Source organism: Amblyomma mixtum, chromosome 10, assembly GCF_055824585.1.
Source record: "Amblyomma mixtum isolate Tamu chromosome 10, ASM5582458v1, whole genome shotgun sequence".
NCBI lineage: Eukaryota > Metazoa > Arthropoda > Arachnida > Ixodida > Ixodidae > Amblyomma > Amblyomma mixtum.
In genome coordinates, this window is record NC_143021.1 from 110893166 (window position 1) to 110909638 (window position 16473).

General features: G+C 47.7%; 1 protein-coding gene across 1 annotated transcript in view; it reads right to left on the reverse strand.

The window, feature by feature from the left end:
• Positions 1-846: 846 nt before the first annotated feature.
• LOC149326670 (aldehyde dehydrogenase family 16 member A1-like) overlaps positions 847-16473 on the reverse strand; it is a 101886-nt gene continuing 86259 nt past the window's right edge. The window contains exons 11-13 of the mRNA XM_089562987.1: positions 9932-10139; positions 6751-6939; positions 847-1162 (exon numbers count right to left, since the gene is read on the reverse strand). Coding sequence (XP_089419113.1) covers positions 860-1162; positions 6751-6939; positions 9932-10139 — 700 coding nt within the window. The 3' untranslated portion in view covers positions 847-859. The remainder of the gene's footprint in view (positions 1163-6750; positions 6940-9931; positions 10140-16473) is intronic.

Consider the following 16473-nt stretch of genomic DNA (forward strand, 5'->3'; position numbering starts at 1 on the left):
TAAACGTCCCGGCTCCTGCCTTTTCTTGAACTCGGTGCTAACGGTAGGAGCAGTCAACCAACATTTCAGCCAGTCCCGCGGCGGCTTGCCGCTCTGCTATCGGCGGAGTGATACATAGCGATCGGCGAAAGTAATGAGTCCACAGGTTTTTTTATTACTGAGGGCCTAATTTGCAGCTACGTGGTCTCTGGATATATTAATTCACAGAAACCTGAAAAGCAAAATAAAAGCGAAAGCGAAGCTGCCATGCAACTGCCTCAAAGGCACTCCACGCGTTGGTTGACTCCTCCTACCTTCAGCGGTGAGTTCAAAAAAGGGCGGGAGCCCAGATGCTTAATCCGATTTAAATTAGGAAAATCGGCTGCAAAAGACAATAATTTGGAGTTTCTTAAAATGCTCCGAATGTGTAGATCGAGTGCCCGCAGTAAAAAGACAAGTTCAGATTCCTTTTTAGTGCAGCTTTAAGGCTGATCCAGATGACAGACCAGGTGCGGACAAAAAGGTCCCGTGACAGCAAAAATGGCTGTGGCTTAGCTTGGTTAAGCCCAGTAATTGCGAAAGCAATATCCGTACCTACGCCATGGTTCAGCTGGTAGTGTATAGCTTGTGGTTAGACTTGTGGTGATGCATCGATTATACAATCCAATCCAATCCAATGTGCTAATATGGTAGCTACCGGCCTTGCTACACGATGGGCTGAAAGTGCAACTAGTATTGCTTTCGCAATAAAACCAGGTGCCGTACTCCACAAGGGAAACCACACCGATCTGTTCGCGTGCCAATAATGCTAGCCATTCTGTGGTGTGGACAAGGCCTGCCCCCCCCCCCCCCAGCTGGTATGACACTATCCCCCCCCCCCTCAGTTGCCGAAGGTGTCCCCGTAGGGTAGCCAGATGCTCTTGGGCTGGGTGGTGTGGAGGCTGAGCTGCCAGCCCTGCCAGTGGTGGTCCTGGTCGCTGCTCTCCTGCACGGGGAACACCCAGGCGCGCTTGTCGCTGTGCGAGGCGGCGTACTCCAGGAAGGCAGCCGCGGTGCCCTCCCGGCCGTGGTACCACACCGCACCCACGTCGTGATGCTCGGCCAGGGCCCGCAGTAGCACGGGCCGCTCCTTCCCCGACAGGACGTTGACCGCACCCGGGGGCACATCCGAGGTCTCCAGGATCTGTCGGGGGAAAGAGTAGGCAGGGCTATCCCAACTTCTGGAACTGGCACGTTCCAAGTTCTAGAACTCAATTCGGTTGCCAGATGTTGTGCTCCATTATGCCACGACTTCTAAATACCTTTTCATCATCATTCATCATCATTTATTTGACCCTTAAAGGCCCCTGGGAGGGGGTATTACATAAGGGGGGGAGGAGTAGTACATTCATCATGACTCACATTGGTGGGGAAAAAAAGAATAAAAAAAAGAACAAACAAAAAAACACACACAACAAAAGCATAAAGAGAAATAAAGTCACGAAAGGGAAATGAAACCATTTATACAGCAAGATAACACATCAGACGTTCTTTAAACCTTACTGGATCGCTTTCAATGACAACCGATTCTGGAAGCCGATTCCAGTCTTGAATAGCGGCTGGCAAAAAAGATTCGTTGAAGGCATTAGTTGATCCGTGTAAACGTTGGATGCTCATGGAGTTGAATAAACGGGATGACGTGCGCACAGAAGGGACTAGAAGGGACTCGCGTAGGTTAGAAAAATTGTGATATAATTTGTGCAATAAACATAAGCGAGAAACTTTGTGTCTAAGGGCTAGTGGGCTGATAGCGATGGATGACTTGATAGCGATAATGCTGTGGTGAAAATCGTAATCTGAAGTAATGAAGCGTGCCGCACGATTCTGAATGGATTCAATGGTGTTAAGTAAACCTGGTGAGGAGACCAAATTGCTGATGCGTACTCAGGTTTAGTGCGAATGAAAGTCTCGTATGCTAGTTTACGGATTGATTGCGCATTCCATTTGCGATTGCGATTTTTCCAATTGTACCAGCAATGTACAATTGAAAAAATGCAGCTTGCGTTCCATCATATCGTTGCATTCTGCTGTCATATCGTCATTTTAAGCACAGTGTATTCATTCATGCTGTTTTGTTTGCTTTCTTTTGTATTTTTAGGTAACCGAGTGCATTTAATCTTGCTCTATGTCTTTCTATGAAACCCTGTGTGTTAGCTTTTGCTTCTTTATTCGCATTTTTACTTGCTTTGTTTTGTCGCGATGTACGATATATCCTTGTACCGCTCCTGCCTTGGCCACCAAATGGCGGCTAGCAGTATTGAATAAATAAAATAAATAAATCAAAACCAGGTTCCTCTCATAACTTGTCAATGTAAATGAATGGTGGAAGAGTGATCTGTACCATGTGTACATTTTTGTCTTCTGAATAGTTTTTTCATCTACAAACTAACAGAGTATGAATTGATATGTGATTACTTTGTGTGCTGTTTCGCTGTATGCCATGTACAGGGGGGCGCCGGCGCATTCGAGCGAAAATTTTTTCGCTTTTTGCCGGTGCCTACCCACATCTTTTTGGTGTAAATAAAAAGGAATGAATGAAAAAAAAAAAGAACTTCTGGAATGCTGTGACTGCAGCCCAGTACTTGAAAACACAACACTTCTGCACAGATGTCCAAAGCCATCGAAACTGAAAGTTCTGGGAATATGTGCGTCAGAGAACCATGAATATCACTCACAGAAAAAGAGATCAGGTATCTTAGACACAAGTAAACACCAGTTCACCCAGTTCCATACCTAAGGTGGACGAGATAACCAAGGCGACATAATAAGCCTCCATGGCAATTTCCTCTTGTTGTTAAGAACGGCCACTGTATAAAAGCAGTGTTCTTTCAACGAAAATAAATTGAAGTTGTTACTGTGTCCTCTCAACTTCGTTTCCTTTGCCCTCATCATTCTGCACTAAAAATTCGGCCAAATATGCACCAACTAGTCTACAAGAATGTTCTCCTACCTACCGTATTTATTCGCACATAGGCCGACCTTTTTTTTTTTTTTCCAGAAATGTTGCCCATAATCAGTTATCGACCTATATTCGTGACTAAAGAGAGCAAAAGCAGCGAGCTAATGGAGTTCTGTTGTCACGCCTGCCGTTTCAAGCAGCGCTGGCTACACTGGTACTATACTTTGCATGGTCGCTTTGTATGGTAGGAGATGTTTAAAAAAATAAATCCTAGTAAGCGCCGCACCCGAACTTTCCATGACCCAGGCGGGAATACACTTCTAGATGCACGCGCTGTGTCCTCTGCGATCAGCTCCGGCTGCGAGCAACGGAGCACTTGCTCGCGGAGGCCACGTACGCGTGCAGGAGCTTCCAAGTGCCGTCCATGGATGGCGCCCAAAGTCACAGTGTTCATCATCATCCGCATTGCTCTTTCGCTCATTTCTGCGGACTTATTGTGGTAGACAGCTTAGGAAGCAGTGTATTTTGGCGCTTAAATAGGTACCAAAGCCAGTGTATTATAGTCTATAGAGGGGTTGTGATCAAAACAAAAGCTCCGGCATGCACGTGGAAGCCGCAGTCGCGCATAACACATATAATAAAAATGAAAAATTTGCGTCAGTTAAAATCTAGCAAAAGTGCTAGTTCAATGGGTCGACTTGCATGTGTCGGCTTATATTCGAATAATTTTGTTTTTATTTCTCGGCAATCCCAATGTAAAGGGGTCGACCCATATGCGACTAAATATGTTATCTCAACAAGTTATGAATGAAATGCTCCATCTGTTGTAAATGCCATACACCATCAGCGCCCTATCTATGCCATCCTGTCAGGTTGCATCCCATCTATGCTAATCACTAAAAACGCTTCTAAGTGCTACAAGAAAATGGACATGTCCACCTGTTGCCTCATTACGAAGAAGGGAGCCACAGCGCTGCTGAAATGGCATTTTTTTTCCCAACCATGGTCAGTGAACAGAGAACTTAATCAATCACCACTACTTTCTGTTCGATGATGAGACAAAACTCGTCATAAAAGTTCGGGATACCAAAAAAACTTTCTGGTGAGAATGTGGGCACAGAGGAAGCGGACTTCTGGCGCCAGTTGAGTGCTGGACAGTGCAAGAGAAGAAACGCAGGATGAAGAAAGAGCACAACACGCTGGCTATCAACTCGTTTGTATTCCGCCAGAAGACACAGCTGGAAAAAACACCTCAGCAGCAAAAACACAAACGTTACAAATAACCCCGATAGAGACGGTGCAATCACTGCAGGTGCTTTGCAGAAGCAGATAATGTTTCTTTTCAAGCAGTCTAACAGATGGCTTGCCTCGCCGCTGAATGATTGGTGCTTCGAAGATATCCCTGCATTTCTTTGTTCTGTCCAGGACAGGAGGGCATTCCTTGCAATACCTGTGCAAAAGCTCTGTACAGTTAAAACTCGATTTAATGAAGTTGAGGGGAGCCGTGGATTATTTCGTTAAATCAGGAACTTCGTTAAATTGAGTGAGGGATTTCTTGGGCACATAATTCGGTACATTCGATTATACGGTATGGTGGCGTCTAAAAAGCTACCGCAGCATCATATTTGTGAAGCGTCAATGCTCCCAAAATGAAATTGCAGACCGCGGAAACGACCAGCGCCGCTAGCGCGTATGAAAAGAAACAACAAAAATTGTTACTCAACAAGAAAGGCCCGAGGGGACTACAAATTTATTTTCCAGCATAGAAGTCGGTGATCTTTGCCTGCGTGCGCTTTGTGAGCAACGGCCGCACCGATTTCTCGTAGGTCTGAAGTGCGTCCAGCGCGTCTTCCGTCCCCTCGTGTGCTCCGGCAAAATGCCGCAGCAGATCGAGAGCATCCATCACCTGACCTGGTGTTGGCATGGGAGCTTCGGCACCTGCAAGGTCGTCGTCAGCGTCTTCAGCCGTCACTCCCTCCATGCTTCCTACAAGCCGCAACATATCGGCATCAGTCAAAACTTCCATTGTGACTGCGTTTGCGTCGGCGTTCACGTAGCCAGAGAAACTTTTGCCTATGGGCACTTCATCCACTGAGCGAAGGTGTTCCCAGGCATCTTCATCCTCGTGCATGGTGCTCGTGCAGTCCGCACCAGCTTCGGCAGTTTCAGGGCCTAGCGTACAGAAACCAGCAGTCCTGAAGCAGTTGACAATTATCGACGGCCTCTGTGCTCTCCAAGCCGCCGCCACCACTTCAACCGCCATAAAAACATCTATTTTCGTCTATTGCTTCAGCTCCAGGTTGAGCAGAACTCTGTCGACGACTTGACACTTGTAAGCGCACTTAACACTATCAATTATTCCTTGATCCAAGGGCTGAACCACGGATGTTGCGTTTGGGGGGAAGTAGCGAAGCTCCACACTGGTCAGCTCGACCTCTGCCACGTAGTGGGCCATGCAGTTATCTAGTAACAGGCACACTTTCCTTCTCTGGCAACACATGTCGCTGTCTAATTCCTTGAGCCATGCAGTGAAAATGGCACGCGACATCGTTGGCAACGTACTTCACAGGACGCTTTTTGGTGCCTTTAAAACATTGCGACCTCGCACTCTTCCCGATGACAAGCGGGTCTCGTTTGTCGGTGCCGTCCATGTTGACGCACAGCAAAAGAGTCAGCCTTTGTTTGCTGTGTCTGCTGCCGTGGCATGTCTGCCCCTTCAGGGCGAGTGTTTTTTTAGGCAGCATTTGGTAGAAGAGACCGCTCTCATCGGCGTTGTAGACGTCGCTGGGGGCATATTTTCCCAATATGTCGGGCACGTTTTCAGACTGCCAGTCGCCGACTACAGCCACGCTCACGCTGCTCGCTTCACCACGGAGCACTTTCCCAATGATGCCGTGTCGTTTTTTGAAGCGCGACAGCCAGCCGGGACTTGCCTTGAATTCGTTGCCGCCCAGCAAGCACGCGAAAGAGCGAGCTTTTTGTTGGAGCAGGTCTCCGCTCACGGGAATATTCTTCACCCGCAAATCCATAAACCATGCGAAGGGGGCCTCTTCCATTTTGCCTTGGGGAGTAGTCTTCAGCGTTTTTTTGCGCGAGAGATTCCCTGACGAAGTGGTGCGGAGGATGTCATCTTTCCCTTTCAATATTGTGGAGAGAGTACTGGCTGGAATGCATGTGCTGCAGCCATGTCACATTTCTTCTGTCCACTTGTCACAGCACAAATTATGTCCGCTTTCTCGTCCAGGGTAAGCCTTTATCGTTTCTTGCAGGGGTCCACCTGCTAGTCAGAACGGTTAGCGGCACGCTTGCTCGCACACACCACGTCTGAGTTCCCGATAGCAAGGCTGGACTGACTGGAGGCCTAGCAAGCTGAGCTTGACAAAGACATGCGCTCAAAGGCACGGGGAAATATCCGCACAACGACGATGGCAAGCGAACACAGAGCACAACACAAAAAAAAGAAACAAAAAAACTCGCTGAACTGCAACAGCACCATCTATGAAATGTGGCACGAAACTTTTTTACCGCTGGCACCATCTGGTGAACTCGACTCAACATTAAAACTCTCATTTTGCGCCGTGCAGTTTGAAAAAAGTGGGACGAAGGGGCTCCAGTGCTGTTACCGCTGACTCGCAATCAAATTTTAGGGTGCTCTCTACAAAATAGACCAAAAATTAACACTTTCTCGCCTTTATTTCTCGAACAAAGGTTCGTTAAATTGGGACAGACCACGGAATTGGTTTCATTATTTCAGGTTAGTCGAAGCATTGAACCCTATGGGTGTCTGAGGGGGAATTAGGATATCTTACTGCAGTGTGGACCAGAGCTCTCACCTGGCAGAAGCGCAGGGCCGGCTGGGGCCACTCTGTGGGGGCCAGCACGACGACCGAGTTCCCGGCTGCCAGGGCAGCGGCCATGGCCGACACAAAGTTGCTCAGCAGGCAGGAGTCCTCCGCGCAGGCGATGCCAATCACGCCCACCGGTTCATTCACGCGCACCACAGTGCCCTTGATGGTGGTGCTCTGCACAAATTAATTTCAATCTGGTTTGTTGGCACTGGTATACCGGGTGTCCCAGCTAAATGTAACCAAACTTTTTAAAAAGGCAAAGTGCCCTGGTCCAGTGAAACCAACTTAGGGTTGTTCATAGTCGCGTGGCCTAGTCTTGAGTATTTTTTCCGCTCTTCGAAGTTCATTAATTAGTTAAGTTTAATTAGCTAACTTTTAATTATTAACTTCAGGAAGAAAGTGCCAATGCAAAAGTTTTAGATCACTTCAAAAAACCACTAGTAGTGCTGTTTCCGTCAAGTTACGATTTACGTAGCTTCATTTATCGGCCTTAAAAGAAAGTTGTCACGTGACCAGCTGCTCGCTCACTTCTCTGCCCCAATGTGCACACGAAGTCTCATCGAGGAGAGGACTTCAGAAAAAATGAATTTTATTCTTTAAGGCGCGTCTTGGGACGTTGAAGTGGCAAAATTGTCATGTGGAAGCTTTTTCTTATTGTGCGGGTTATGGTTAAAGGGCGGTAAAAAAACTACTTTACGTAAATATTACTTTCCTGCAAATAAAGCTGTTTCTCAAAGCGATCTACAACTTTTTCATTGACACTTAGTTCCTCAAGTCAATAATTAAAAAGTTAGTTAATTAAGCCTAACTAATTAGTCATCCTTGAAGAACGAAAGAAATACTGCAGACTAGGTCACGCGACTCTAAACAACCCTCATTTGGTTTTCAGACGGCTAGGACACCCCGTGTTTTTTAAAAGCTTGGTTACATTTAGCTGGGACACCTGGTATATCTGTGTGCGCAAAGCTCACCATAGCTAGGCTCGGGCTGTGCGAGTAGTTGAGGAGTCGATGAACAGTATTTACTACCTGATTCAATCTGCACTGCATTTTCATTATTCCTTTGTAGCCGTACGGCTGCACTTGGGTGGACGTCAATGAGTAATTACTCCCTTATTAGTAAACAGTGAGTGTGACAAAGCTTCAATGCATTCTGTCATTTTTTTCGTCTAATGTTAGGCATCACTTTGAAAATGCCTATTGTCAACCTGTTTTTGTGTGCCACAAGTATTCAGAATGTTCGCTTTGAACCAAGAAACAACTGTTCGCACATGCCTACACAAATGCCAAAGCAGGGTGACTACACCCTGCTTCCTGCACACTGGGCACGATCACAGAGTAGCTAACCAGTTTTTCACACTCCAGTAATTAAGACTTTACTGAGGAACCTCGTAGGAACATTCCGTACTTGGCAAGGTGTGTGAAAGGTGATTAGCATCAGTTAAAACAGATGCTTGGGCATGTTGGTAACTCATTTTCACCAGAACAGCGCGCACTAAGACACGGACAAGAAGGGAGACACGACACACACGAGCGCTGACTTTCAACTGGTGTTTATTGTTTGGAACGAGGCATATTGGAACCAGGCGATGTGCGCTGCTTCGATCACCTGGTCTAAAGACGCATGCGTCAGTAGCCCCTCTTTATCGATCAGTTCAAAAGAATTGACATTTTTAGTGAAGGGAAAATGATAATGTTGTTATCGTCCTTGTTCAGTGTGACATGCGTGAATTGACTATGAATCTATGAATGGATGGTTGTTTTCCTTGTGTTGTTGGAACTGTGTATATATGCCTCGTTCCAAACAATAAACACCAGTTGAAAGTCAGCGCTCGTGTGTGTCGTGTCTCCCTTCTTGTCCGTGTCTTAGTGCGCGCTGTTCCGGTGAAAATAGCATCAGTTCTTGTGCACTGTCAGCACTGTGCCTGTGTCCTCCTTGGCATGTTTTCACGACACCAAGAGCCAACTAGCTCCTTGTAGATAGATGCAATGCTGCCTAAGAGAGGTGTCAGCAACACTGTGGACACCATTTTTCCGACCCAACATAGATGTGAGCGGGCATTGCGGTCACACCTAGCCGATGCTGTGAAAAGCACCGTCTTCGATTTAAGCCGAGTCCATTGGGCTTCAGACAGGAAACAAGAGCAAAGATGAACGCAAGAGAAGAACAGCTGACAAGCCAGCAAATATAAAGGAAACCAAGGCATGTGTAGAAAGCAACGCCACGCCAAATCAACTGAACTGCTCAAGATAGGACACCTCAGTCTTAAATAGGGTCACAGAGTATCGCTGACCTCTCTCTCTTTTGTGAAAACCTTCCAGAACCCCCCTTGGCTTAGTATCTTTCCTCCTGGCCACATATCTTTATCTCCTGAGAACATGGTCCACACTTTCTGCAGTGCAAGCATTTCTCCCGTGGAGAATGTTCTGCCACTCGGTTGCAGAAACTGCAGATAGTTCCGGGAGATAAGGATTCTGGGCAGCACGGGGGCAAGGGAGGTTTTGGAAGCTTTTTCTAAATGAGTCCATTGGATTTGTTCCTCATTGTTGCCATGCTCTCTGTTGCTATCGAGGTGGCCAACAAATGAAAGCGAGCGATCCTGGGTGTGCAACTGCGTTGAAAAGACATGAGGCAGGATACGCTCACTTCTTCCCGTGGGTTCCCGCTTCCTGTCTTCCTGCCCACGAACACTGACTTCACTCTTGCCTCGGCCGCCAAGTGTGAAAATCGGTCGGTTGGTGACTGTAATCACGGAGCAACTTTTCGTCAATGCCTGTGAACTGCATTTGGCGACTTTTCTGACGGATCAGCATGCTCTTTTTTTGGCACGCGATGTCAGGCATGAAAGGATGGAGGCCAGAATTGGCACGCGATGTCAAGCATGAAAGGATGGAGCAAAGCCGAAAGTTGGGCAAGTTGGATAACGGTCATGATGTAAAAAGTAGCACACAAGGAACACAAGGGATGGATAGGAAACGACGCAGACAAGTGCTTGTATGTGCAGTTTCCTATCCGTCCCTTGTGTGCTATTTTTACATCATGAATGAAAGGATGGAGGCCAGAACTGGTGCCTTTTGGAAGCTGTTCATAAAAGGATGGAAGCCCTGTGGGTGCCATGCACACACAGGTCATGCACATACACATGCACAACGCACAGACTACTCACCCTGACGGAGCCGGCATCCTTGTCGCAGGCGGCCGCCCAGTAGAAGAGGCGGCGGATGCAGGCGCTCACCTCTGCCTCACAGGCCGCCTCGGGCCTCTTCTTGTTCGCGCTGCGGATGAGGGCGGCCATCTCGGCCTTCCGCAGCTGCAGGTTCTCCGCCAGGTAGAAGAGCACCTGGGCCCGGCTGTGGGCCGACCGGGACGACCACCTGCACGGGGGGGAACACACCTGCGTCAGGCTCAAGGCAGGGGAAAAAACTGTGTCCTGAAAAATTTCACAAAAAAATTGCCGACGATTACGTTACTTGCTAATGCGAAATTTGTGCGCAGCACATCAGCTGTTTCAGCCTTTCGACAGATTGAGGCAAAGAATTTGAGCAGGGCATGTATGTACAACTTGTTATTTTTCACACACCTTCCTTCTTCAAGAAACGCTTCACTCACAGTTCTTGATAGTCATGAAGGAAGCTTTGTGGACAGAGAAATAGATAAATATATGCTCGATTCGCTGCACCAATGCCTGGTTCTCAAAGATGAGGTCTGCACAAGTATTTCACCAGGTTGTCACAGCCGTGGGAGCCAGGAACGGGATGTTCTCCCGCAGAAGTGGTAAGAAATTCCTGCTTGTCTCTTTATCTACATTAAAGACCCCACCAACCCTGCCACCCTGGCAGGTGGCAGCCTTTCTGGCACAACATTGTCAATGCCAAAGCACACCTGTCACTACCACCACATAGCTTAAAGTACGCTTGAGGTGCCCACTGTTCCAGGAGGGCAGTTATGCGCCTTCCCTCTGGTTCAGGTGTCCACCAAGATGTGGGAGACGGATACTGCACATTTCCTTTCATCCAAAACCAATTTACAAATTTTACCCTCTGCTTTCCAAGCCCCCCACTAATGGTTTCGCAGCTGTGGGAGGCAGATACTGCGCATTTCCTTTCCTCAAAAAAAAAAAAAAATTACTGAAGGCACTTTGGAAATTCTAAAGCGTGCTTGGCGAAAGAGTTGTGGTCAACCCACTGCCGCTTCCCCGAACCGCTTGGCACGGAATCAGTGGGCCGCTTCGGAGCCATGCGTCTCACTCACTCGACTGCAACGAGAGGTCTGGCGAAGGAGCGGCGGTGTAGCTGGCACCGCCGACGCGCTCATTCTAGCGCTACTGTGTGACGTCACGGTTGCTATGCACAGCAGCGCTCCCCACCGGTGCGCCGGTTGCCAAGGAGGGGAGGAGGTTGCGCTTTTACCCTCTCCTTTCCAAGCTCCCGCTCCTTGGTTAGAACAGACAACGGCGACGGGAACGGGAACGGCGATGATGACGCCACGAAACGCAAAAACGGCCGCCAAAGCGCTGCGCTCTAAAATGGAAAAAACAGTGATAGTGTAAAGGGCCTAAAAAGTTAAGTCTGTATTACCTAGTGACGAACATGGGCGAAAATTTTAGGAATGCATAATATTGAAAGCTCTAAAGAAGATCGGGTAGCCTCAGCGACTATCCTTGGCTGAGCAAAGATCTCTGGGCTCTCATCAAACCAAATAAAGAGCTCAGCCTTCTTCTCAGAAATGAGAAAGTGGCTCAAGTGTGGTTGAAAGGTAGGTTTTTTTGAAACCAATTGAATGATTTAGCAAATCTATCGCTTGTTTAAAACATCTGCTCTTTTTCAAAAGTTAACAGTGCACCTTCACCCAAGAGCAACACTGGGTGTAAAGGAATGTGTTCAATGCAAAATGGAGCAAAATAATTTTTCCCTTAGAGTTTAAGGTTTTGTGCACGAGAATAAAATGTGGTTTGCTGTGAGTTCATCTCCACATTTTTCACACAGGGGTCTGTGTTGTTTTGCCCACAGAAAATTACATGTCAGGTGAATGTGTGCAGAGCGAAGACAAGATAAATGACTTCTATGAAGCATTCCTGATGCCTTCATGATTTCCATTCTCCCAACATATAGGCTTGACGAAGTGTGCTTTGTTGTTCACTTCGTTCTCCCAAGACGCTTGCCATTTATATTTCAACTCAGTATGTTCACTCTTGATTTCACAGCTGCAAGCTCGTGAAGCTCGTGTATCTGCTCTCTCATTTCCTTCTGACCTGACGCGCCTTGGCACCCAGCAGAATCTTATCCTTATCTTGTGACCTTTTGTTCAGATTTCGTCTGTGTTGTGTATTCTGGTTCTGACTAGGGGTTCAACTGCATTTCTAGAATGGAATGCATGGAGTAGGCTCAGTGTAAATTATGCCATTTTCAACATTGCAATTCATTATTCTGTGCACAGCTACACGCACAGCATAGTGCAAATTGATGCGCAATTCGGCAGTCTTATTATTTTCCCCCATTTTCCTTGTACTGCATTCTTGATTTTGAGCAGTCTGTGTAAAATTCTGTGTAGCTTGCAAATTTTTCTTCAAGAGCCAGACATTCCTGTTGTATGTGTTTATGTGGCATGTGTTTTTTGCAAAGGTGTGTTAATATGAAGTCACAGTACCATGGTAGCAGTGGATTGTCCCTTAGGGCAATTTCACATGGGGCAATCCTAACCCTTGACGTTTATCTTCTTAGTGCAATATGGGGCTTATCACTGCAGAGTGTCTTGGAAGGGCATTCTGTGACTATGGGGGATGAACTTGGTAGTGATGGAAGAAATACAACTGTCGGTTCGATATATTGTTCCCTAGCCCAAATTCCTGCTCTGCTCTGGGCAAAATTCTGCACAAATGATCTTTCGAGAACAAGAATGTCATAATAATGGGAGGTATTAATATCAATATATGGGCATAAACAGTTTATGGGCATTGTGCGTTTCGTTGGCCAAACAGACTAAACTCCATCTTGCGCTCAATCTTAAAAAACAGTGCTTACGACTTACAACTTCCAAAGGGATGTAATTTTTTTAGTTTTTTCAGAATGCCAAACTCTCCAGAATGCCAACCAAGAATGCCAAGCTCTCTTATTTGAAATGGTTGTACTCAAACATTTTTGGGAAAGTGCGTATAAAGTTGAGTGTGTTCCGTGTAGATCTCTCAGACCAAAAGAGAGATACAGCATTCCCCACTGTTCCACTCGCTATGGTAAAAGAGCTCATGCATTCTATGTTCCTTCGTTACTAAATGTGTTGTCGTCAAGTGCATTTTTTGTGAGTACAAATTATAAACTAAAAAAAAAACTTGCGTTCGTCTGTTTTCATCTGACCTTTAACTTTGTGTTGAAATTCTTGGTACAATTTATCGCCTGTTTTGTCTCGTAGTTCCTTTCATGGTCGTATATTCCTGGACTTTTCTCGCCTACACTGCCTGACATACACTTGCTGTTGATGTATAGTTTAATGGATTCAGCATATTTTCTAATCAACTGTGAAGTGTGATGCGTTCAATGTTTTATTGCTGTCCTACTTTTCGGTTGCTTCCTGTTATTATTAATGTGCAAGCGTCGCATGCGACTTCTCGCTACATGCCAGGCGCTGCCATACAAGCCCCGATGAGGCTTCGGCAGGCCTGAATCTGTAAAGTGTCTTTGCAGTGCAGAATAAACTGACTGATTGAATATTCTGGATGATAGTTCCGTGCCGAGCAATTACAGCGATTACATTAGCTGCTTTCAGGCTTATGGTTATGAATCATTAATTAGTTTACCAGTCTGGTGCGTCACTGAGAACTCTGGTACTCTAATTGACCACGCCATAACAAATTCATTTTCCTCGCCCAAAGCATTTCTTATTTGCACATCTATCACTGATCATTCCCTGGTCTCCTTTCGATTTCGTTCCAACCTAACCTTTCTGTCTTCAGTCTTTTACAAATCCTAGTTCGACAGAACAAAGCTCAGGAAACTCATCATCAATACAGACGGGTCAGAAATATCATCTTTAGGTGTCGCGCAGCTTTGATACACTAAGTTCTCATCTATAATCTCTACTTCTGAAGGAACCAGCGCACAAAACACAACGGACAAGAAAAAGGCGGTACACGACGGACAGGAGTGTCGCTTCAGTGTCGCTATCTGAGAAAGAACTCTCCTATCTGGCACAAAATTCGAGGCACTAACTGATGCGTCGTCGGCAAACCTTGGCATGACCACGTGATCACAACGTCACCTCACCGGCGGGCTATAAAAGGAGCTGCCTGAATAAATCGTTCCTTCTTGTTGTGTCATTCCTGCGTGGTGCTATATAACAGTGGCGACGAGATAGCGCGCCGGCGCTAGGCGAACTTACGTGCGCAAGAATGAGTGCCGGGCGGCCACCGGAATTCACGGATGCAGAAGGTACGTGGCCTACGTATCGTGTTCGGCTGGAGGCTTACTTCGAAGCCCATAGCATCGCGGAACCAACGAAGAAGCGAGCGCTGCTCAAAGCTTCGCTCACAGACAGTGCGGTGCGAGTGGTGCAGGGGCGGTGTCATCCAAAACAAGTGAATGAGCTGAGTTACGAAGAAGTCGTCCAGCATTTGGAAGACCACTACGCTCCGCAAGTTAACGAGATCGCTGCAAGTTATGCTTTCTTCAGGCGCTCGCAAAAAGACGGGGAGTCTGCCCAGGACTTCATTGCGGAAATTAGGCGGCTGGTGGAGAAGTGCAACTTCGGAACGTCACTGGAGCGCATGTTACGGGACAGAATTGTGTGCGGTGTGCAAGATGAAGACGTCCGGCGACATTTACTGACTCAACGGAAGCTTACACTAGAAGAGGCGGAAGACTTTGTTGTCTCGGCACAGAAAGCCTCCCAGAACGCCAAAAGCATGCACTCTTCAGAGCCAGGAGAGGTACATTTTGCCCGTCAAAAGAGCCGTTTATCGAAGCCGCGCCCAAGGCTGGAGAAGTGCGATACGTGTGGCAGGTGTGGTGGCGAGTCGCACACCGAGGGGGAATGCAAACACCTTCACGCGGTGTGCTACCGGTGCGGCAAACGAGGACACCTGCGCCGAATGTGCCAGTCCAGCACAGGTTTCCTTCGGCACGCATCGCACCCGGGAGGCCAACGACGCCAGGGCTCCTACGCAATGGCAGCAGCAGGGGACACGAGCTCGGACGACAGCGAAGCCCTGTACACTATTGCAGCGGTTCTCCAGCAAGAAGCCAGCATCCGCAAGGTTCGGCCAATTTACAAGGACATTAATTGGAATAACGTCCCTCTTACTATGCTGGTGGACACAGGATCACCCGTGAGTGTCATCTCCGTAACGACGTTCCGGAAGTACGAGGCGCTGTGGCCGCCGTTGCGCAAATCACAGCTTAAGCTATCCTGCCTCTTGGGCGAACTTCCAGTTGTCGGGCAGCTCAGTATGACGGCTACATGCGACGGGAAAGGCATTCCGGGTACGGTCATAGTGGTCGACAGCGTCGGACCATCTTTGTGCGGCAGAGACACAATCAAGGCATTCAACGAGGCTGGGGTGGCAATGCTGTCGCGTGTGGTCGCGAGTGTGCAACCAGTCGAGATAAAAGCTGACAGCACGGAACTGCAAGAGCTGCTCAACGAATATGCTGACGTGTTTGCTCCAGGACTCGGCGTATGCAAGGGACCACCGGTGACATTGCAGCTGAAAGAGAATGCGTGTCCAAAGTTTTTTAAGGCCCGTACGGTTCCCTACGCTTTGAGGGACAAGATGTCGGAAGCGCTGGACCAACTGGTTGCGCAAGATGTCCTGGCGCCTGTGAAAACCGCCGAATGGGCAACACCAGTGGTACCCGTTTTAAAGGGCGATGGGTCTCTCCGAGTGTGCGGAGACTTTCGTATGACAGTGAATGCAGCCACAGTGATGGAACAGTACCCGTTGCCTCGAGTGGACGACATTTTTGCTAAGCTAAATGGCGGAGAAGTATTTACGACGTTGGACTTGCGCCAAGCCTACAACCAGCTACCTTTAGACACGGATGCCAAAAAGATAGCAGTGCTGAACACTCAGAAAGGTTTCTTCTGCTTCAACCGATTACCTTTTGGCATAAGTTCTGCTCCAGCTATATTCCAGAGGCGGATGGACGCGCTGCTGGGCGATATTCCAGGAGTGCAGGTGTACCTGGATGATATTATCATCGGTGAAAAAAAGGACGATGTATCAAGGCTGAAGAGGGTGCTGCAGCGCCTGCGGGAGTACGGTCTCCGACTGCACAAGGATAAATGCAAATTCCGGCAAGACGAAGTCACTTTTCTCGGCCATCGGATCGATGCTAAGGGTCTGCGACCAAAGGACGATAACATCAAGGCTGTTATCGAAGCCCCAGAACCTACTTCAGTGAGTGAGCTGAAAGCTTTTCTCGGACTTGTAAATTATTACGGCAAGTTCTTGCCCAATCTGGCCACTGTGCTGGCTCCGCTGTACGCCCTCCTAGCTAAAGGGGCCAGGTGGGAGTGGAACAAGGAACAAGAAAAAGCTGTTCAGAAAGTTAAGCAGGCAATTGTGGCTTCCAAGTTCCTTGCTCATTTCGACCCGGATAAGCCACTGCGGCTCGAGTGCGATGCGTCACCAGTAGGCATTGGGGCCGTTTTGTCCCACCGTGTGAACGGTGTTGACTACCCCATCGGATTCCGGTCCAGGACACTCACAAAGGCAGA